The sequence below is a fragment of the Solanum verrucosum genome, unplaced genomic scaffold, assembly GCF_900185275.1.
Source record: "Solanum verrucosum unplaced genomic scaffold, falcon-dt-bn FXZP01000165.1, whole genome shotgun sequence".
Classification (NCBI taxonomy): Eukaryota; Viridiplantae; Streptophyta; class Magnoliopsida; order Solanales; family Solanaceae; genus Solanum; species Solanum verrucosum.
The window spans coordinates 3,088,351-3,112,027 of NW_026020340.1; the positions used below are offsets into that span (position 1 = coordinate 3,088,351).

At 36.6% G+C, this 23,677-nt stretch overlaps 1 protein-coding gene and 1 long non-coding RNA gene across 2 annotated transcripts; both read right to left on the reverse strand.

Annotated features, from left to right (window-relative positions):
• Positions 1-764: 764 nt before the first annotated feature.
• LOC125837001 (uncharacterized) lies at positions 765-22,872 on the reverse strand. The gene is made up of 18 exons (XM_049516135.1): positions 22,331-22,872; positions 21,052-22,129; positions 19,927-20,244; positions 16,768-18,683; positions 15,189-16,263; positions 14,260-14,541; positions 12,285-13,402; positions 10,035-11,522; positions 9,922-9,989; positions 9,728-9,759; positions 8,675-8,745; positions 7,951-8,095; positions 7,150-7,857; positions 5,884-6,071; positions 4,592-5,254; positions 3,434-4,514; positions 2,727-3,002; positions 765-2,361 (listed from the first exon to the last, which is right to left on the reverse strand). The coding sequence occupies exons 1-18, from the start codon at positions 22,870-22,872 to the stop codon at positions 856-858; spliced, it is 12,555 nt and encodes a 4,184-aa protein (XP_049372092.1). The 3' UTR covers positions 765-855.
• Positions 5,645-6,433, reverse strand: LOC125837152 (uncharacterized). Its single transcript, XR_007443501.1, has 2 exons — positions 6,291-6,433; positions 5,645-6,071 (listed from the first exon to the last, which is right to left on the reverse strand). It is a non-coding gene; the product is annotated as an uncharacterized LOC125837152 (long non-coding RNA).
• Positions 22,873-23,677: the final 805 nt, after the last annotated feature.

The following is a 23,677-nucleotide window of genomic DNA, read 5'->3' on the forward strand; positions in this document are numbered from 1 at the left end:
CAAAAAATGCTCACTTTATCAACATCTTCAGTCTCTTGGTCCTGCTTAGTTAATCGTGGCAACTGCCCCGGAAACTCCTCAGCAGCTGCACAGACCTGAAAACCCCACCAAAATTTTACTTCATGGAGGAAAAACTAGTTCTGTAGCTAATGCAGCACATAATCAGACGAAGAACTCAGACAATGTTTCCCTTACTAGAGGAATTAATGTTGATATAGAAGCAACTACAAATTAAGTTGAGAACTATACCATTTTTCGCCGCCTATAGGGGATTGATAGATGCTCAAATATCACACAACAAAGCCAAAGAGTTTTAGAAATATGTAAACAGAAGCACCATAAATGAACAAGTCGAAAACCAATTTTGAGTATAGCATAGAACTTAGAAGCAACATTTGTTTTCCGATACAATACGTGAAAATTCTTGGACGTGTAGAGCAGGAAGAAGAATTGACTGATGTAGAAAGTTTATTTGTTATCATCCACCACATAGTTTACATACTCAGACAGACCGACTCCAACACCTATAGTCAGAAGCCCTTATAGCAAGTGCTAGCTCTATTTATCTTTCTAACGAACATATTTTTAAATTGGAAAACTAACTACATGGTATCAATTGAGTATTCATCTTTTCATTTTAGAGTTAACTAATTTTCAAGTTCAAATTCTTGATTTACGACTACTTTAAGGTACGAATTGAATTCAGATCGTATGATCCTAGGATCTGATTTGAGCATCAAAAATTTAAGCTTGTTCACATCAGTTAACTCACCATGGCTCAGCAGAAGCAGAGAGACTAGAGCAGCAAAGATTGTGAAGAGACTGGTTGTTGCTGCAGATTCTCAAAGACAAATATTAGAGCTGTGACCTTTGTTTCTTAGAAGAAGAGCATCTGGCTTCATCATATTGACCCCTCCTTTTCACGACGCAGTGTTCTGTTGGTTCATCATTATTTTCCCTCATTTGAAACAAGGCCTTAAGCTTAGATTCATCTTTATACAGCAAACGAAGTCCAAACTCCTTCAACTCTTCCGAAAAAGATAACGCAATGTGCCTATAATCATTTGGTGTTTTTCCATTTGCCTTGGATATATCCCATAAGCCAGCAAGAGGTACCAAGAAAAAATGAATAGCAGATTCTGGAAATCCTTCTGAATGGTTGGATAAGGCAAGATACTGCGTGATACACGGCATCCTTTTATCACATAACAATTGAGCTGTGGTGTCTATTAAGCAGCCAGAGTAACATACAGCAAATCCCAAGAAGTTATCACATGCATACCAATTTTCAGGCAATGCGACTGATACACTTTTATCTTTTCCCTTATGGTGGAACCATCTTGGGATATTTTTCCACTCATTGGTAAACACTCTTAGTGACAAGGAATCTGAAGCACAGATGTCATGCTGGAATGACGAGATATTCTGAAACAACGAATTACAGATCGAATCATTGCTCCAATCGGCGTATATTGTGTCTAATTGTCGTGGAAATTCTGGCAGTTGCGTAAGCTTCTTGCAATCTAATAAGTCCAAGGATTGAAGAGCACAAAGTCGGGCTATGCTTTGAGGCAAATGCTCAAAATTATTTCCCCTGAGATTCAACACTTCCAAAGAGGATAAGCTTCCAATGTCTTCCGGAAGTCCTCCATTTTTTAGATTGCAGTAACTGAGATTCAAAGTTTCCAATGAGCATAATCCCTGATTCACCGGAGGGAAGACAAAGTGCACTTCATCTTCGAGGCCTACTTCTGATTTTTGTTTTTCAAAAGTCAATGATTTAAGCCTGTTCAAGCGGACGATGGAAGACGGAGGTTGTGTGATTGGAGTATAGCTGGCCTCAAGTTTCTCCAAGTTTTCTAAATCACCTATCTCTTCTGGCAAGCTTTTGAGTTTTGAGCAGTAGGACACTTTTAGCATCACCAAACTTTTCAACTCGCCAATGCTGCATGAAAGTGTTGCAAGGTTTTTCATGCCACTCAAATCTAGCTCTGTAAGACTAGACTGGTGCTGAATAATAGCTGATGGTAGTTTCCTTATCCCAGAACGTTGCACTTGAATCTTTATCTCCGGCATCAATTTTCCCCGGATCCTCGGAAATTTCTCTAAATTAGAGCAACCTTGTAGATGTAGACATTCAAGAGATTCCCAGCAAACATAGCTAAAACTCTCAAGGCTTTTACAGTCTCTCAAATTTAACTTAAAGAGTTTTTTGGAACATCTCAGGGAATGATGAACCTCTCTAAGTTTACTACACTCTTCTAGACCCAAATACTCCAAATTTGGCATATCCGTGAAATCTGGTGTTTGCATCAGGTTTGCACAGCGGCTGAGATCTAGCCTCCGTAGAAAAGGAAATTTCTGCTATTCAAAACAGAAAAAGAATGAGATAGGAAAACAAAAAATGTCAGGTAAAAGAATTATCATATAATTAGGGTGGATTTCAATTTGGCTAGTGGCTATCTGTGAATCTAGAAACTATTTTGTTTCATTTCTTTTTTTTTCCAAAAGCTACTTAGTTCACGTGAACTTGTAACTAAGCCTTTGGATCTGCCCCTGGCTAAAGATAAAAGTATTTGATTCTTTACAGAAGTCTAATCGGGATACTTTAGGTGTGTTTTTGACCATTAACTCATCAATAAAAGGTGTATCTATGGTCTAGTTAAGATGTCTTTATCTATGTACTTGATCAAAATACAAATAAAAATTGAATTCAGCTATTGCACCTTTGTTCCAGTCCATAAATGAAACAGTGAACTCTGCTGGAGATCAAGATGAACAAGCATGTCAGGATCAAATTTGGCTGGCAATGAATCCCAAGGATACTTACAACAGTCGAACCAACGCAAATTGCTGGGAAGGTACTGATCGTTGGGGCCATCATGTGTATGAAAACCTTTGATGTATAATATCCTAAGCTTTTCCACATCTTTCATGGCCTTTTTTCTAAAGCTTAGGTCTTGAATTTCTGGTATCCAGATTGCTTCGATTGCCTTGGTCCCCTGATAAAAGAATCATTAGTCTACAAAGTATAACTTCAAATATCTGCATAAATCAAATCCGCACTCAGTATGACTACTTTCTCACTCCTCGCAATGTCAAATTTCTCATGTTCTGTTTATTTACTATTGCACTTGAAGTTCTTGAATAACTGCCACTAGAAAAATCAAGGTACAATATTAGCTAAGTCTTTCTCAAGAAATATGTCGCTTAAGAGAAATACTTTGAGCAATTAATTTTGTAATTCTATTTTGTAGTAGTACAGTTTCTTGAGAAGTTCTTTAGAGTCGAGTCGAAAAGTTTTTCATGTTGTGATAGAAGGAAACTGTAATTTAAACAACACCAGTAATTGTCATCTTTTAAATAAAAAGTAATCGATGATCAAGTGCCTAACAGACTGAGGATTGGTAAGGTAAGTTTTGGCTCCACTTACTTGTATTTTTGCATTTGAGAATTTTTCGAAATCTTGAGTGAGCCATAGTCTGCTGAGTTCTCCCCTTTCCTTTTGCATTGTCACTATGTATTTTCCCATCTCTTGTATTAAGTCATGCATTTGAATCATATCATCTTCAGAGATGAACACAAGAGACTTGTCAATTAGCACCCTCAATCCGTCATCAGCTCCAAAATCACAGCTCTCAAGAATTTGCTTGATTTCGGTTTGTTTTCTCCCTCTTAAGAAGCATGCAATATCTAGAAATATCTCTTGATCTTCACGCTCCAACCCATCATAACTTACTTTGAGGTTTTCAACAACTTTTGAACTAGAGTTCCTCTTTATTCGATCAACAGCACTTCTCCACACATGTATATCCTTCTTATGTAAGGAAGAACCCCACACTTTCAGGGCTAAAGGAAGGCCTTCAGCATGACTTACTACCTCCAACGTTATCTCCTCGAAACACTTATCTGGAACTTCATTTTTGAAAGCATATTGGTTGAACAACTGAACAGCATCATGTTCAAGTAGTGTAGTCACGGGATATACAGCATCATTTTTCCGTATGAAATGCTTGTCTCTCGTTGTTGCAATAATTCTGCTGCCATTGCCAAACCAACCAAGATCCCCTGCTAGGTAATCCAATTGGTCTTCATGATCTATGTTATCAAGCACAACTAGAACTTTCTTCAAACGAAGTCTACGAGCCATCAGGTGCCTCCCGTCCTCCTTATCATGCACACCATTTTCTTTTTCCCCTACCAGTTTAGAGAGAAGGATACTTTGCAGAGAATGTATTTCATACTTGTTTTCTTTGTTGTCCGGAAGGAAACAAGCACCATCAAATTTAGATGAGAGTATATCAAAAATAGCTCTTGCTATTGTCGTTTTACCAACTCCCCCCATTCCCCAGATCCACACAATCCGAACATCATCGATTTTCATCTCTAGAAGGGAGTTGACTTTCTTTAAATGAGCATCTATTCCCACAACATCTGTCAAATAAGATAAAGAAGTCTCGCATAATTTGGGCGAAATTTCATTAACAAGTTCCCCAATACATTCTGATTCAATCCTACAAAAAATAACAACATTATTGATATATACAGATAAGAGAGACCAGAATAAGTAGAATTTCACATCCAAACTCACCTTTCACGGATATCATATCCTTTTAGATCTGCAGCTTCACTTAGAGCAGTCCTCCATCGTTGCACCTTCTGCATTCCTTCAACATCATCCTTATACCTCAATTCGTGTTTGGCAAAGGCTTCTGCAAAGCTCTTTGTTTGCTTCCGAACATCTGATGGATCCACATCATAGAAGACCGGTATGACTAATTGTCCATTTTCTTCCTTGCATTCCATAATCTTCACTACTTCATTCAAGCACCACCTCGACGTAGCATAATTCTTTGAGAAAATGATCACAACTACTTGAGACTCTTTTATAGCTTTCACTAGTTCTTTCGAGAGGGAATCACCATTCTCTAGCCTTTTATCATCTAGAAAGGTGAATATTCCCCTGTTATCCAAACGTTCGTACAAGTGACTCGTAAAATTTCTGCGAGTATCTTTGCCTCTAAAACTTAGAAACACATCGTACTTGTACTTCCGTTGAGGACATGAATACCGTGAATTACTCTCAGAAGACTTAGAAAATGATGCCATAATTCTTGGCAGATTTGGAAGGTAATGGGGAGGAATTCTTGTCTGGCAATGGAGATCAAAAGAGAGATAAGATGTTGTTGTTGACAAATGATTGGGTTTTGAGAATAAATATGAACCATTCATTATATTTTTGAGAGACAACATACTGGAGTGGAGCCAAAACCATTGAATTGAATTAAATTATTGCTATTGGACCAGTCAACTGGTAAATATTTTCATTGAATATTATATTATTCATAAAGTTATAGAGAAGGAACTTTCAGTGAAGCTTCTCAACTGTGAGCTCGCATGTTTGTTTGAAACGGTCAAGAGCACACTTCTTAATCCAACTATTTTTAGATTCATTTACTAGCAGTTTGAATATTGATTTATGGTTAAAACAAAGTGAATACGAGAAATAAAGTGCAGGAGTATATATCTGAACGTTTCACTGTGTTTGCAAACATATCAGCGAGCCCTAGTCTTAGCTCCGAGAGTATTCTCGTGTTAATGTGTTGGGCAAGAACTTAGACAAAGTAAGGAGTAGTAGACTGGGTATTTAAGTAAACAATGTATTGTTGCTGTATTGCTAAAATTTTCGGAATCCCTTTACAAATTTCTAAACTGAACTATTTATAGGTTACAATGGTGAGACCTTCCGCCAATAGAAATGCTTCAATTATCCCCTTTCATACAAAGACTAATGATAAAACGCCATGTGGCAGTACCATTGATAATGCCAACTAATATGCTCAAATTCATACGAGGCTCGTCAGCGCACCTGAATCTCCTGACACCTTGTCTCCCTTTGTTTCATTGTCCACATCATTGCCCTTCAGATTCATCTGTGCTATCTTCAGTTCATTCCCCGAGGATGTCTTCTCGAAGGCTCTTTTTCCTTGAAGCTGTGCACCCGGATGACCTGTTTTCCGAGCCTTCTCTTGTAACCTCCCTTGTTTTGTCTCCTTCCATGCCATGTGTACCTGGACGAGTTCAATACAGATAGATTGTGGTTGTTATAAAAGATAAAATTGATGATATTTGGTACAAAGTTTCTATGAAGATGGAACAACCCTTTGCCTTTTCTATGTGAACTTATGAGAAGTAATTCAAAGGAATCTTCAACATTTAACTTGATACAACTATGAAATGACCCCTGCAAAAGTGTATAGTTAAAGTTAGACTTAGAGCAGGATCATTACCTTAAACTGAGTCCTCACACCTTTTGACAAGGAAACTTCTGGTTTTTCCTCAACATCTTCAAACTCTTGCCCTTACTTTACCAACTGTTGATCAAACTGTGGGAACTACCACATAAACTCCTCAGCATATGCATTTGCCTGAAAACCCCCACCAAAAAATATTAGTTCATGGAGGAAAACTAGTACTATAACTAATGCAGCACATAGTTAAACTAAGCACTCACCTTAACAGTTCGGGCACAAAAAAGAATGAGTAACCTATCAAGTTCAAATTCACAATCTGCACTTGTTCATAGCCTTCAACTCACAATGTATAAATGATGGCTCAACACAAGAGGGAGAATCAATAAACAAAATTCATTGTTGATATGTACATCACCCATTAATGCGTTCCTGCCAATAGAGGAAAGAAAAAGGAAAATAAACGAATGAATGAGAAGAATTTTTTTATTGGTTTTGGAAGAAGACTTTTTTTTTTTTTTTTTGAGAAGGTAACATTTGTATTTCTATTTCCAAAAAATCAAAACCTGCCACAACATGTTACAGATTCCTAATTACAGATTAAAGAGAGTATAACAGAAGATCTTCAATCCTATGACAAAATTTACAAAAATTACAGGGATCCTAAGACAATCATAACTGATTCTAGATCTTCCATATACTCCTGTTTACACCAAAAATGAAACAACACAAGACAATTCATCTTCATCTTCTGAATAGTGTTGCTCTTGTTCTGATGACATCTAAGGTTCCTTTCTTTCCACGTTGACCACCAAATACAAGCTGGGATGATTTTCCATCTCTCCCTATGTCCTGAGATGTTGGCATAACTACTCCATATCTTCAGGGTTTGGGTTACTCTCCTTGGCATCACCCATTTCAGTTCTTTCTTATTGATGAAGAGGTCCCACAGTTGGTTGGTTATCCTACAGTGAAGAAACAGGTGAGTCACCGTCTCAGCCTTTTCCCCACATAGGAAACATCTAGGGCTCAATTGGATACCCCTCTTCATGAGATTTTCCTGAGTCAAAACAGCCTGTTTAGCAAGTAGCCAAGTAAAACAAGACACTTTGTAGGGAATTTTGGCTTTCCAAATCATTTTCCAGGGCCACCCATTAATCTGGGTATTGAAAGGGTTGAACTTTTTGTAAGCCCCCTTGACACTGAATCTTCCTTGCTTGTGATCCTTCCATTCCAGGCAGTCTTGGACAGTGTTTCCTCCTCTGAATTGTTCCAGAGTTCTGTAGAATTCTACTACTCTCTGGATCTCCCAATCATTGAAGGGTCTTCTAAAGCTCAGATTCCATCCTTGGTTTGACCAAACCTCTGCCACAGTAGCCCTCTGTTGTTGGTTGAGGATGAACACATCAGGGAAGAGTGTTTTTAAGGGACCTTGTTCCAACCAGCTATCTTCCCAAAATGAGACCTTCACACCATTTCCAATTTTGATTTTGCAATTCCCTCTAAGTTTTGGCCATAGGTTCCTTATGGTTCTCCAAAGGCTAGTTCCATAAGTGTTGGTCACCATGCTAGTTGACCAATGAGGTTTTGGAAGAAGACTTTGTAGCTGATAGAAGGAGAAAATTATATAAAAAGAGCACACAATATTAGAATGTGGCCTTTGTTTCTAATGTTATTAGAGTATTCGACAGCAACTGACTACATTGGTGACGGAGTCATGCTGTTCACAATTGTCATATCTGCTTGTCCTTGTCCCAATGGAGTGCTCTGCTGGCTCATCATTATTTTCCCATATTTGTAGCACGGCCAAAAGCTCAGCTTCATCTTTATACAACAAACGACATCTATACTCAAGTCATTTCTCCAGAGAAAGATAACCTAAAACGCCCAAAGCCATTTGGTGTTTTTCCATTTGACTTAGATGTCATAAGCCAGCAAGACGTACCAAGAAAAAATGCATAGTAGATTCTTGGTCATCCATGACATCCCATCATCACATAAAGGAATCAAGCGGTTTCAAATAAGTTGCCACAAGTAACATACAGAAAAACACAAGAAGTTATCCATTCCCTGATGGTGGAACCAACTTGGGATCTTCTTCTCAGGATGCTCAATAATGAACACACTCAGGATGCTCAATGATGAACACTCTTAGTGACAAGTTAAATGTGGAGGTTCAATTTAGGATAGAGGGATTAAAAGTGTTAAACTGAGTCATCCCATATAAAGCTTTTAAAGTTATGTAATGTTTAAGAAACTTCTGGTTTTTTCAAAATGAAAATTATTTCGCAAGTAACATGGTGAACATCAGTTTCCAATGAAGAGTACACAAGAGTTGGTTCTTTCGGATAAGATAGCCATCACAATAGTAAGCATCTGTATCATTCAAGTTTAGTTCTATAAATTAAAACCAGAGTGCTCACTTCGTCAACATCTTCAGTCTCTTGCTCCTGCTTAGTTCACTGTAGCAACTGCTGCATAAACTCCTCAGCAGCTGCACAGGCCTCAAAACCCAACCAAAATTTTACGTCATGGAGGAAAAACTAGTTCTGTAACTAATGCAGCACATAATTAAACAAAGAACTCAGAGAATGTTTCCCTTACTTGAGAAATTAATGCTGATATAGAAGTATCTACAAATTAAGCTGAGAACTATTTCAGTTTTTGCCGACTATAGGGGATTGATGCTCATACATCACACAGCAAAGCCAAAGAGGTTTTAGATAAACGTCCTTATCAAAAACTCCGATTGCCCAATTTGAACAAAGAAATAGCAATTGAAGAATTCATCTGCTAAGAAAAAAATGATGCTTCAAAACAAATATGATAATTGATTCCAAGGGGAAATCCTAGTCCTTCATTTTCACTGAAAATGGTGTGTGAAATAAATAAAGAAACCAAAAATACTTGATTTCAGAGAATCACTTTAGAGCCAATTAAATCGTAAAAAGAACCACGAATGAACAAGTTGAAAAACAAATTTGAGTATAACATAGAACTGAAGAGAAATTTGTTTCCAATACTCTGAGGGGTCGTTTGGTATGAGGGATAAGAGATAATAATACCAGGATAAAATACATGATTTTTTATTCTATGTTTGGTTAAGGGTATTAGTTAGTACCGGAATTATTTATCCACCATTTGTACTAAAACGATGGAATAAGTTATCCCATATAAATGGGGGTTAACTAATCCCTTGGGATATCCCAACCTATGAGATATCTTTGTCTGTCCCATTCCCATACCAAACGACCCTTTAAATGTTCACTAATTTCATGTTCAAATTCTTGATTTGTGAGTACCTATCTGGAAAAAAAATCTTCACTTGTGAGTACTTCAAGGTAAGAATTTACTGAAGATTGAATGATTCCAGGATCTGATTTGAGTATCGAAAAAATAAAGTTGTTCACATCCTTTAACTCACCATGGTTAATCATGGCTTAACACAAGATGGAGAATCAATCGACAAAACTCACTGTTGATATGTCCATCACCCATTGATGAGCTCCTGTCAATAGAGGAAAGAATAGAGAAAACAAAAAGGAAAAGAAGTGAAAAATTACTAAGAATTGGAAGAATACTTTGTAGCTAATAGGAGAGAATTGCATACAAAGAAATTTGAACAGAATTTCACTACCAAGTAGGGAAAAAAATTAATCATGAGGTATACCTAAATTTAAGCCAAAATTCTGCGCTTCGGGGAAAGAGCTGCAAAGTTTCTGAAGAGACTGGTTGTTGCTGCAGATTCTCAAAGACAGCTCCAATGAATATTAGAAATGTGACCTTTGTTTCTTAGAAGTGGAGCAGCTTGCATCATCATGGCGTTCACTATCGTCATATCTGGTCCTCTTTTTCCCAATGTAATGTTCTGTTGGTTCATCTTTATACAACAAACGAAATCCAAACTCCTTCATATCTCCGGAGAACGATAATGTAATAAGCCCATAGTCATTTGGTGTTTTTCCATTTGCCTTAGATGTTTCCCATAAGCCAGCAAGAGGTACCAAGAAAAAATGAATAGTAGGTTCAGTACCACATTCTAAACCGTCGGATGATTCTGAATCATAATTTGGAATGGTGGATAATTCTAGCTTCTGGGTCATCCCATCATCACACAAGGGAATCAAGTCAACTGAGATATCAATTAGGTTGCCAGAGTAACATACAGCAAATCCCAAGAAATTATCACTTACATACCAATTTTCAGGCAAATCGATCGACACACTTTCATCCATTCCCTGATGGTGGAACCAACTTGGGATCTTATTCCCACCATGCACAATGGTAAACACTCTTTGTGACAAGGAATCTGAAGCAGAGATGGCATTCGGCAAGGAAACGATACCCTGAGACAAGGAACGTGGAAGTGAAAGATACATGGAATTTAGATCCCTCATCACATTGTCTAACATGTGAATATCTGACTTCACTTTCATGCTTCCGAGGATTTCTGGAAAATTTTCTAAACTAGAGCACCTCTCTAGATTCAGATATTCAAGGGAATCGATGCACAGAACTGGAAACCTCTTGAGCCATTTACAATTAGTCAACTTTAATGTACAGAGTTTCTTGAGACATCCCAGGGAATGATGAACCTCTTCAAGATTCATACAATTTGACAGATTCAAAGTCTCCAAGTTTTGCATCCCCCCGAAACCTGGCAACTTTTTAAGCCTCTTGCAATCTGATAGGTCCAAAGAACGAAGTGCACCAAGTTGGGCTATGCTTGGAGGCAAATGCTCAAAATTATTTCCAGTGAGATATAACTCATTCAGAGAGGATAAGAATCCAATGTCTTCCGGAAGACCTCCATCTATTAGATTGCAATAACTGAGATTCAGAATCTCCAACAAGCGTAATCCATCAGACACCAGAGGGAAAACAAAGTACACTCTATCTTCAAGGCCTACTTCTGATTTTTGTTTAGCTAACTGCAAGAAATGAAGCTTGTTCAAACAGACAATGGAAGGCGGAGGTTGTGAAATTAGAGTATTTTTGGCATCAAGCCACTCCAAGTTCTCTAAATCCCCCATCTCTTTTGGTAAGCTTTCAAGTTTTGAGCATGCCGACACATTTAGCTCCACCAAATTTTTCAACTTACAAATACTGCTTGGAAGTGTTACAAGGTTTTCTAAACCTCTCAAATCTAGGCACCTTAACCCACTCTTTAACTTCAAATTCATGCTTCCGAGGATCTCTGGAAAAATTTCTAAACTAGAGCACCTCTCTAGATTCAGATATTCAAGGGAATCGATGCACAGAACTGGAAACCTCTTGAGCCGTTTACAATTAGTCAATTTTACTGAACAAAGCTTTTTGAGAAATTCCAGGGAATGATGAACCTCTTCAAGATTCATACAATTTGACATATTCAAAGTCTCCAAGTTTTGCATTCCCCTGAAACCTGGCAACTCTTTAAGCCTCTTGCAGTCTGATAAGTCCAAGGATCGAAGAGCACCAAGTTGGGCTATGCTTTGAGGCAAATGCTCAAAATTATTTCCACAGAGATACAACTCTTTCAAAGAGTGTAGGCATCCAATGTCTTCCGGAAGTCCTCTACCCATTAGATTGCAGTAACTGAGATCCAGATGTTCCAATGAGCATAACCCTTCGTTCACTTGAGGGAACACAAAGTACACTCCATCTACAAGACCTCCTCCTGAATTTTGTTTTGCAAAACTCAAAAATTTAAGCTTGTTCAGCTGGACAATGGAAGATGGAAGTTGTGAAATTAGAGTACCTCTAGCATCAAGATTTTCCAAGTTTTCTAGATCTCCTATTTCTTCTGGGAAGCTTTTAAGCTTAGAGCAATCCGACACATTTAGGCTGATTAAACTTTTCAACTTACAAATGCTGCTCGGAAGTGTTGCAAGGTTTTCAAAACCTCTAAAACCTAGAGCCCTTATTACACTGTCGAGCATGTGAATCTCTAACTCCACTTTCATGTTTCCGAGGATTTCTGGAATTTTCTCTAAACTAGAGCAATCCCGTAGACACAGATACTCAAGAGAATCAATGCACAGAGCTGGAAACCTCTTAAGCCGTTTACAATTAGTCAATTTTAATGTACAGAGCTTTTTGAGAAATCCCAGGGAATGATGAACCTCTTCAAGATTTATACAATTTGACAAATTCAAAGTCTCCAAGTTTTGCATTCCCATGAAGCTTGGCAACTCTTTAAGCCTCTTGCAATATGATAGGTCCAAGGATCGAAGAGCACCAAGTTGGTTTATGCTTTGAGGCAAATGCCCAATGTTAATTATACTGAGATTCAGCGTCATCAAGTTTGGCATCCCCATGAAGTCTGGCAACTCTTCAAGCCTCTTGCACTCTTTTAAGTCCAAGGATCGAAGAGCACCAAGTTGGGCTACGCTTCCAGGAAGATGCTCAAAATTATTTCCAGTGAAATTCAACTCTTTTAAAGAGGATAAGGATCCAATGTCTTCAGGAAGTCCTCCAACTTTTAAATTGCAGTAACTGAGATCCAGATCTTCCAATGAGCGTAACCCTTCATTCACTTGAGGGAACGCAAAGTACATTCCCTCTTCGAGGCTTACGTTATATCTTTGTTTCGCAAAACTCATGAATGTAAGCTTGTTCAAGCGGACGATGGAAGACGGAGGTCGTGAAATTAGAGTCCCTGATGCGTCAACCTTCTCCAAGTTTACTAAATCGCCTAGCTCTTCTGGCAAGCTTTCAAGTTTATAGCAATTTGACACATCAAGAATAACCAAACCTTTCAACATGCCAATGCTGCTCGGAAGAGCTACAAGATTATCCAAATGTCTCAGAGTTAGGCACTGAACAATGTATGATGGCAGTTCCCTTATCTCAGAGTCACACATCGTAATCTTTAAATTCGGCCTCGTTCTTCCGCAGATTTCTGGAAATTTCTCTAAACGGGAGCAGAACTTTAGATCCAGATATTCAAGAGATTCCACGTTAACACATGGAAACCTCTTAAGGCGTCTACAATATATCAAATTTAACCTCTTGAGTTTTGTGGGACATCCCAGGGAATGGTGAACCTCTTCAAGATTAATACAATTGCCCAAATCCAAATACTCCAAATTTGACATCTCCGTGAAATCTGGTGTTTGCATCAGGTCTCTAGAGCGGCTGAGATCTAGCGTCCGTAGATACAGAAAATGCTGCTATTCAGAACAGAAAAAGGATGAGAAAGAAAAACAAGAACAGACAGGTAAAAGAATATATACAAAAAAATTGGCTAAAGTTTCAGTACGTTTATCCAAATAAATAAATAAAATTAGCCAAGGAAGTAGAGTTCCAACAGTGTTTTCTTTTTATTTTGGAAAAATTACAGAAATCCCACCTTTTAGTTTACTTATTACCATTATCCCCTATAAGTATTACAAATCTCCAAAATCCCTCATTTTCGCGCATCAGATTAATGTATCAACGCTTATATTATTGTATCTCGCGCATCAGATTAATGTATCAGCGCTTATATTATTGTATCCGTTTGAGGGATTTCTGTAATTATAAACTTTTAAGGGATAAATTGTAATTTTGCCTTAATAGTATGTGATTTCTGTAATTTGCCCTATTTTCTCTTTAGATGCAATGATTATTTATTTCAACATTGTATTTTTCTATAATTACCCTTCATGTTTTAACAAGTATTCCTTCCGTCCCACTAGTGCACTACATGCAATCTTAGGATGAGATTCATATCTTGCTAGGGAAATGTTTGAACGACTTAGCTTCTTATAAGTTAATATTAAATTAGGAAGATTTGGGAGAAAAACGACAAAAAGAGCTTACAGTAATAGATATGAGAATAACCCAAAATTACTTAAAATATACTAATTTGAGTTTATGGATTTAACAACTTCTTTTCATTTAAAGACATGCATCATAATTTCAGAACAAGCCAAAATATAAAGTATATCAAATAAAACAGGCTGAAAGAAATAGTATTTGTGCATCACTAAAGGACAGATAGTTAGAGAGAAAATAAAATTAAACAAGAATTTAATTATTGTACCTTTATTCCCGTCCATAAATAGCGCAGTGAACTGAAGCGGAGTTGAAGATGAACAAGCCTTTTGGGTTCAAAATTGTCTGGCAATGACTCCCAAGGAAAGTGATTCCAGACAAACCAACGCAAGTTGTTGGGCAGGTACTGAATGGAGCCATCATGGCAAGGGGAGCAATCTTGGGACCATATGTATAATATCCTAAGTGTTTCCATATTTTCCATGGCCTCTTTGCTAAAGCATATTTTCTCATCATAACGAAACCAGATTGCTTCCATTGCCTTGGTCCCCTGGTAAAAAAGATCATTTCTTTACATAAGTATAACTTCAAATGTCGTATAAAATCCAATCACCAATATGATTACTTCCTCAATCCTCGCAGTGCCAAATTAGCGTACTATATTTGCTAGGTCTTTTAAACGAAACATGTTGCTTAAGAGAAATACTTTGTGCAATTAGTTCAACAATTCTATTTTCTAATGGAGTTATACATTTTCTGAGAAGTGCTTCTGAGTCAAGTCTGAGAGTTTTTTCATGCAGTGACATTATAAAATTGTAAAGTAGTAGTGCCAATAACTTGTAATTTCAACGGTAAAGTGAATACCTGATTGAGTTAGTATATATAAAATGTCATACAAAATTCAAGTTATTTCAAAAAAAGAAGTTGGCTTAAACAGAGTAAGTGGCAACTAAACTAAATCAAGGCTTAGTAACATAAGAAAAAACAAATTAGGCAGTGGTAATTAAAGTGGTTAGTTGATGAACTAGGCTGTGTTAGACAATTAATGTTACTTGCTTCTACTACTAAAGTAAAAAACTGATGTGACTTAAGTGCGGAAATATGAAGTAAGAAGAACAAATAATGGAATTGACCCTATATGTCTTTGGAATATGAAAACTAGAAATTGAAAACTATTGTATTGTTTAGCCTACTTACTGTATTGTTGACCATCACTTCTTCAAAATCTTCATGGTCCCATATTCTGCTACATTCGCCCGCATCCTTTTGAATTTTCACTATATATTTACCCATATCTTGTATTGAGTCATGCATTTCAATTGTATCATCTTCAGTTAAGAAGACAAGAGATTTTTCAATTAGGACATCCAATCCATATTCAGCTCCAAAATCACAGCTCTCAAGGATTTGCATGACTTTCTTTTTTTCATCTCCTCGGAAAAAACAAGCTATATCTAGAAATATCTCTTGTTCTTTGGGCTCCAACCCATCATAACTAATTTTGAGTTTTTCAACAATTTCTGAACTATAAGTTTCCTTTATTTTGTCTACAGTTCTTCTCCATTGAGTTAGGCCTTTCCTATGCAACAAAGAACCCCACACCTTGAGGGCTAAAGGAAGGCCTTTAGAATGATTTACTACCTCCAACGAGAAGTTTTTAAAACGCTCATCTGGAACTTCTTTTTTGAAAGCATACTGATTGAACAGTTGCATAGCTTCAAGATTAGGTAGTGTAGGCACTTCATATATTGCATCATCCTTCTCTATCAAATCTCTATTTCTAGTTGTTACAACAACTCTGCTGCCATTACCAAACCAATCAATATCACCTGCTAAATACTCCAAATGATCTCTTTCATCAATGTCATCAAGCACAATTAGCACCTTCATAGAAGAAAGTCTGTTCTGAATCATGCACTTCCCATCGTACTTATTATTGACGTAATCATCTGTTTTTCCTAACAGTTCAGAGAGAAGGGTATTTTGTAAAGAATGCAGTTGATTCTTTTTGGCATTTTCTTTAACATTCTCAAGAAAACAAGCAGCTTTAAATTGATAAGATAGAGTATGAAAGATGGCTTTTGCTATTGTCGTTTTACCGATTCCACCTGTTCCCCAGATCCCTACGATCCGAACATCATGGATTTCTATTTCAAGACGGGATTTTAGTTTCTCTAAATGAGCACTTATTCCCACAACATCTTGCAAAGAGGATGAAGAATAAGCACTATTGCACAATTTGACGATCTGCTGAATATTCTGAGATTCAATCCTACATAAATAAGAAGATTGATTGTGGAGAATGTGAGAAAGTCGAGTACTAGTAAATATTTCATATTGTTAAGGGTAATAGCAACAATCTATACGAAAGTTGCAAAACTTGAATAGTTTAAGAGGATTTCTATGTGTTCTCTCTGATTGAATTGATAAGACTATGCATTCTACCTTCTTACTGATAGAAACATATACAATCTACCATCATTCTTTTATGTGTTTTTAATTGATAGTACCATGCCTTCTTACTGATAAAACCGAACTCTTGAAGAACTAATTAAAACATTATCTACCTAACAATGTCATTGAGCAATAAAACTTATAGGAACTATGCCTTCTTACAAATATAATTATTCTATTTTTAGAAAATATGAAAAAATTAATTGAGAAACATATAATCATTCTGTTTGACTCAGTTTCGTAGGTAGTGAAGAGTCCAAATTTGAATGGAAATAATTCCGTTTCTTTTTTCATGGAAAGCAATTATGTATTTTTAACTCACTCGTCACGGATATCGTATCCTTCTAGATCTGCGGCAGCTGTTAGGGCATTCCTCCATCCTTTCACCTTCTGCATTCCTTCAGCATCATCCTTATACTTCGATTCGTGTTGGGCAAAGGCTTCTGCAAAGCTCTCCCTTTGGTTCCGAACATGTGATGGATCCACATCATAGAACACAGGTATGACAGTCTGTCCATTTTCTTCCTTGCATTCCATGATCTTCACTAGTTCATTCAAGCACCACCTCGATGTAGCATAATTCTTTGAGAAAACAATGAGGGCAACTTGAGATTCTTCGATAGCTTTCAAGAGTTCTTCTTGGATCGAATCGCCATGCTCTAGCCTTTTATCACCTTGAAAGGTGAATATTCCCCTGTTTCTCAAACCTTGGTACAAGTGACTCCTAAATGTTCTGCGGGTATCTTCACCTCTAAAACATAGAAAGACATTGTACTTCCATTGACGCAAATGTGACGATCCAGCAGAAGAAGAAGATGATGCCATGGATTCAGTATTTTCCCTTATTTGTAACAAGCCCTCAAGTTTTGGTTCGTCTTTATACAACAAACGAAATCCAAACTCCTTCATTTCTCCAGAGAAAGATAACCTAATAAGCCCATAGTCATTTGGTGTTTTTCCATTTGCCGTAGATGTATCCCATATGCCAGCCAAAGGTACCAAGAAAAAATGAATAACAGTTTCTGGAAATTCTTCTGAATGGTTGGATAAGGCAAGTTTCTGAGTCATCCACGACATCCCGTCATCACATAAGGGAATCAAGTCAACTCTGGTGTTACTTAAGTTTCCAAAGTAACATACAGCAAATCCCAAGAAGTTATCTGATACATACCAATTCTCAGGCAAATTGACTGATACACTTGTATCCATTCCCTGATGGTGGAACCAACTTGGGATATCCTCCCCCAAACTTGTAAACACTCTTAGTGACAAGGAATCTGAAGCACAGATGTCATGCTGCAATGATGGGATATTCTGAAACAACGAATTACAGATTGAATCATAGCTCCAATCAGCAGTTATTGTATCTAATTGCTGTGGAAATTCTGGCAGCTGTGTAAGCCTCTTGCAATGTAATAAGGTCAAGGATTGAAGAGAGCCAAGTTGGGCTATGCTTTGAGGCAAAAGCTCAAAATTATTTCCTTCGAGATTCAACTCCTTCAAAGAGGATAAGGATCCAATGTCTTCCGGAAGTCCTCCGTCTTTTAAATTGCAGTAACTGAGATCCAGTTTTTCCAATGAGAGTAACCCTTCATTCACCTGAGGGAACACAAAGCGCACTCTATCTTCTAATTGATTTTTTGCAAAAGTCAAGAATTTAAGCTTGTTCAAGCGGACAATGGAAGACGGAGGTCGTGAAATTAGAGTCCCTGTGGCATGAAGCTCCTCCAAGTTTTCTAAATCACCTATCTCTTCTGGCAATCTTCCAAGCTTTGAGCAGGAGGACACTTTTAGCTTCACCAAACCTTTCAACTCGAGAATGCTGCGTGGAAGTGTTGCAAGGTTTTTCATGCCACTCAAATCTAGCTCTGTAGGAATAGATTGGTGCTGAATAACAGCTGATGGTACTTTCCTTAACCCAGAGCGTTCCACGTGAATCTTTATCTCCGGCTTCATTTTCCCCCGGATACTTGGAAATTTCTCTAAACTACAGCAACCATCTAGGTGCAGACATTTAATAGATTTCACATTAACACATGGAAACCTCTTTAGGCTTCCACAACTCTGCAAATTTAACTCAATGAGTTCTCTGCAACAACCTAGGGAATGGTGAACCTCTTCAAGACTCGAACATTCCTCCATATTCAAATACAGCAAATTAGGCATCCCTGTGAAATCTGGTGTTTGCTTTAGGCTTTTGGAGTAGCTGAGATCTAGCTTTCGTAGAGACGGCAAATGCTGCAATATATTCAGAATACATAAAGAAAGATATATAGGAAAACAACAACAGTAGCTGCCCCGCATTTAGATTTAGCTAGTGGGCTTATCTATGAATCAAATGACCTGTGTTTAATTGAAAAATTAGCTTCTAAGTGAGATATTTTTCACAAATCTCATCTTGCTTCTTCTTTTTTAGAATGCACATTTTAACCCAAATTTGTATACATTTTTTTATTCTTTAGATGTAATGGCTATTTGCTTTATTTGTGTATTTTTTTCTTATTTGTGACCAAATCTATAGCAAAATTACTTGGCTAGAATTCCATTGTTTTAGCCGAACAGAAAAGTTATGCCAAAATGATACAGTTCCAACTGCATATTTCTTTTTTGTTTCGTCTTTAGATGCAGTGACTATTTATTTCAAGTATGTATTTTTTATTTTTTTTATTTTTTGGGGGGGGGGGATATTTATATAAAAGAATTTGGTTGCAATTCCATTATTTTCAGCCAAAAAAGAAAAATGTTTTAGCCAAAATAATGGATTGTGTAATTTTTTTATTTCTTCTTTAGATGCCATGACTATTTATTGTACTTGTGGTGTTGTTTTTTCCGGACCAAATCTGTAAAAACAGTTGGTTGAAATTTCATTTTGATTATCCACATAAAAGAAGATTTAGCCAAGGTAGTAGAGTTCCAGCTGTGTTTTCTTTTTATTTCCTCTTTAGATGCAATGACTATTTATTTCAGTATTGTATTTTTCTTTTTCAGGCCAAGCCTGTGGAAAAAAACTGATTGAAACTCCATTACTTTTACTAAAATGAAAAATTTTAGCCCAAGTAGTGGAGTTCCAAGCATGTATTTTAAAATTTTGGTCCAAAACTAAAATAAGGTAAAAGAGTGTGAGTGTGTGTGTATATATATTTATACATATTATTTCAAAAAATGTCATGTGGCAGTGTGGAGACCTGAGACTCGTTAGGAGGATAAATGATAAGTGTGAGTGTGTGTGTATATATATTTATACATATTATTTCAAAAAATGTCATGTGGCAGTGTGGAGACCTGAGACTCGTTAGGAGGATAAATGATAACAAAGAGAGTAACGAAACAACACAAGTATTTAAATTGAGCTTCTTAGTTAAAATTATGATGCAAAGATTTGAAAGAAAAAGACATAAAGATATTATAATAACCTATTTCATTTAAAACACAAGTATCATAGTACAAAAGAAAATAGATAGTATCTCAAATAAAACAGTACCTTTGTTTCCATCCATAAATGCCACAGCGAACTCCCCCGGAGATCAAGATGAACAAGGCTTTTGGGTTCAAAATTTTCTGGCAATGACTCCCAAGGAAAGTGCTTCCAAACAAACCAACGCAAGTTGTTGGGCAGGTACCCATTGGAGCCCCAGGGAACACTTCCCAAACTAATCAAAGAGGGATCTGAAGAGAAGGAAGTCAACCTATCATCACATATGTATAGTATCCTAAGCCTTTGCATATTTTTCATTGCCTTTTCATTAAAAAATCGTCGTTCAAAACAAGTAAGCCAGATTGCTTCCACTTCCTCGGTCCCCTGGTAAAAAGATCATAAGTCAACAAATCATAACTCCCGATGCCAGGTACAATCCACTAATTACCAATATCACTATTTTCTTACTATACTCCTCACATGCAAATTTTTGTCATGTTTAGTATTATTTATAATTGCACTTGAAGTTCTTGAAGAAACATAGGGTACAAATATTAGTTAGGTCTTTCTTAAGAAATATGCCACTTAAGAGAAATGCTTTGTGCAATTAATTATATTTTCTAATGATGCATTTTTTGAGAAGTGTTTTAGAGTCGAGTCAAAAGGTTTTCCATGCTCTGATAAAACGAAATTGTAGTTGAAGCAGTACCAATAATTGTCATCTTTTAAATTAAAAAAAGTAATCAATGATCAAGGGAATTTCGGGCTGAGGATTCGTACCAAGTTAAGTTATGGCCCTCAGTTGTATTTTCTTCGTTTGAGGATTTTTATTAATAGAAAGTTACTCAGGGTAAATATCTGGGTGATATTAGCTTAAAAAAATAGAATTACTGATTGAGTTAGTATGTACAGAATGTCATACAAATTACAAGCTAATCCAAAGAATGAAATTGGATAAAACATATTAAGTAGCCACTATACTAAGTCATGGCATAATAACATGAGATAGACGAATTAACTATGCGAGGCAATTATTGTTACTTTTGCTTCTTCTGTTAAAATTAACGATAAAAATGACGTAGCCGCAAGAATATGAAGCAATAGAACACATAATTGGAATTGACTGCCCTATATGTTTTTAGAATATGCAAACTAGAAATTGATTATTATTGCATTGTCTAGCCTACTTACTGTGTTGTTGATAATCACTTCTTCGCAATCTCCAGCGTCCCATATTCTGCTACGTTTGCCCGGATCCTTTTGCATTTTCACTATATATCTACCCATCTCTTGTATTAAGTCATGCATTTGAATTGTATCATATTCAGAGATGAACACAAGAGATTTGTCAATTAGGACCTTCAATCCGATATCAACTCCAAAACCACAGCTCTCAAGAATTTGCAGGATCTCTTTTTTTTTTCTCCCTCTTAAGAAGCATGCGATATCTAGAAATATCTCTTTCTCTTCATGATCCAACCCATCATAACTTATTTTGAGGTTTTCAACAAAATTTGAATTAGTGTTTCTCTTTATTTGGTTTACAACAGTTCTCCACACAATCATGTCCTTCTTATGTAAGAAAGAACCCAATACTTTTAGGACTAAAGGAAGGCCTTTCGCATGAATTACTACCTCCAATGCTAGCTTCACAAAAAACTCACCTAGTACTTTTCCCCTGAAAGCATATTGATTAAACAGTTGAATAGCTTCATGGTCAACTAATGTAGTCACTTCATACACTACATTATCCTTCCCCATAATTTGCTTGTCTCTGGTTGTTGCAATGATTCTGCTTCCATTGCCAAACCAACGAAGATCCCCTACTAGGTAATCCAAATGGTCTTTGTGATCTATGTCATCAAGCACAACTAAAACCTTCTTAAAACGAAGTCTGTGAGCAATCAGGTGCTTTCCGTCCTCCTTACTGTTCACGTAATTAGTTTTTTCCCTTAATAGTTCAGAGAGAAGGATATTTTGCAGAGAGTGCATTCCATGTTTGTTCTCTTTAATGTCGGCAAGGAAACAAGCACCATCAAATTGAGATGATAGTCTATCAAAAACAGCTTTTGCGATTGTCGTTTTACCGACTCCCCCAACTCCCCATATACCCACAATCCGAACATCATCAATTTCCATCTCTAGCAGGGATCCTACTTCCTTCAAATGAGTTTCTATTCCCACAACATTTGAGAAATAAGTTAAAGAAGCCTCCAATAATTTGGATGAAATTTGATCAATAAGATCTGGAATACATTTCGATATGGTCCTACATAAAGTAAAAAGATTGTTGATACATATACAGGTCAGAAAGTCAACAAGAAAATAATTCACATTGTTGAGTAGTGCATAATTATGATAAAGGGACAAAGCACATAAATCAAACTCAAAATTTTAGGTACAGATTCTTTGTTCAATGGATAAATTCTTATCTACATTTCAGTTAACGTGTTGTTTTAATTTAACTCACCTATCATGGATAACACAACCGCTGAGATTGGCCACTTGAGTTAAAGTGCTCCTCCATCTTTTCACCTCGTCCATTTCTTCATCAGACTTCCACCACTTTTCGTGTTTGGCAAATGCTTCTGCAAACCTCCCCCTTTGCTTCTGAACATCTGCTTGATCCACACCATAGAAGATCGGTATGACTGTTAGTTCCTTTTTCTGGTTGCATTCCATGATTTTCACTAAATGATCCCAGCACCGTCTTGATGTCGCATAATTCTTTGAGAAAACAACTAGGGCAACTTGAAACTCTTCCATAGCTTGCGGGATTCGTTGAAAATACGATCGGGTATTCCTTAGAATTAAAGCATCATCATCATCATCATCATCATCATCATGATAATAATAATCATAATAAACATCATCGTCATCTAGAAAACTGAAAATTCCCCTCTTTCTCAAACCCTCGTACAAACGTAAAAAATTTGTAGGCATATCTTTGCCTTTAAAGCTTAGATACACATCATACGGCCATGAAGTTCTTAAGGAAGATGATGATGCCATGGTTTCAGTCAGTTAATTGATGCTCCAAAAATGAAAGTTTCTAATGAATATGGGCTAATACACAAGTCAACTGCTATGTTCTATACTTATCTACGGTATGTGGTTGGAAATTCACCCCAAAACGAGAAAAAGGCAAAATACCCTCTTATCTTCAAGAAGACTCAAACTCCTCCTTAAATTTTCATTGTACAAGAATAATGTAAAATATGATGCATTAATAATGTTTGCATTACTAGAGCTTATATTAGTCTTACATTAATTATGCAAATATTACTTTTTATACACCGTTTGGTCTGATATACTAGAGAAAATTGAAGGAAAGGTATCCTTTAAGTTTTGAATTAGTTATTGGTGACTATATTGACCAACAAAAGGTCAAACATACTTAAACACTAAATTAAGTTAATTGTGGACTCAATTAACATTTTCAAAACTTATAATCTTTTTAAAAATACAAAACAATCCTCCTACTAAATAAACAAATTTTCCACTCCCTTCCCCTCTATCAAATCTCACGTTTCTCTTCACTCTACTGCAGAAAGATTTCATACTTCCCAAAAATAAAAAATTGCTTTGATTGGAACAATCAATTTCTCCGGCAACTTTCAACTTCCGACGGCCGTACTTTGAACTTTCGATTCTTCTATTCTAACCATCCAAAGGAACAACAATTTGCAGGTAAAGCTTTATTTTTTTGAAAAAAATTAGGGCTTTTTAGGTTGTTTTTTTTTTAATAGCTTTACAATTTGTATATACTCTTCCCTCAAGAGCTGCCTAGGTTTTGTGCGATTCATGTTAAGACAAT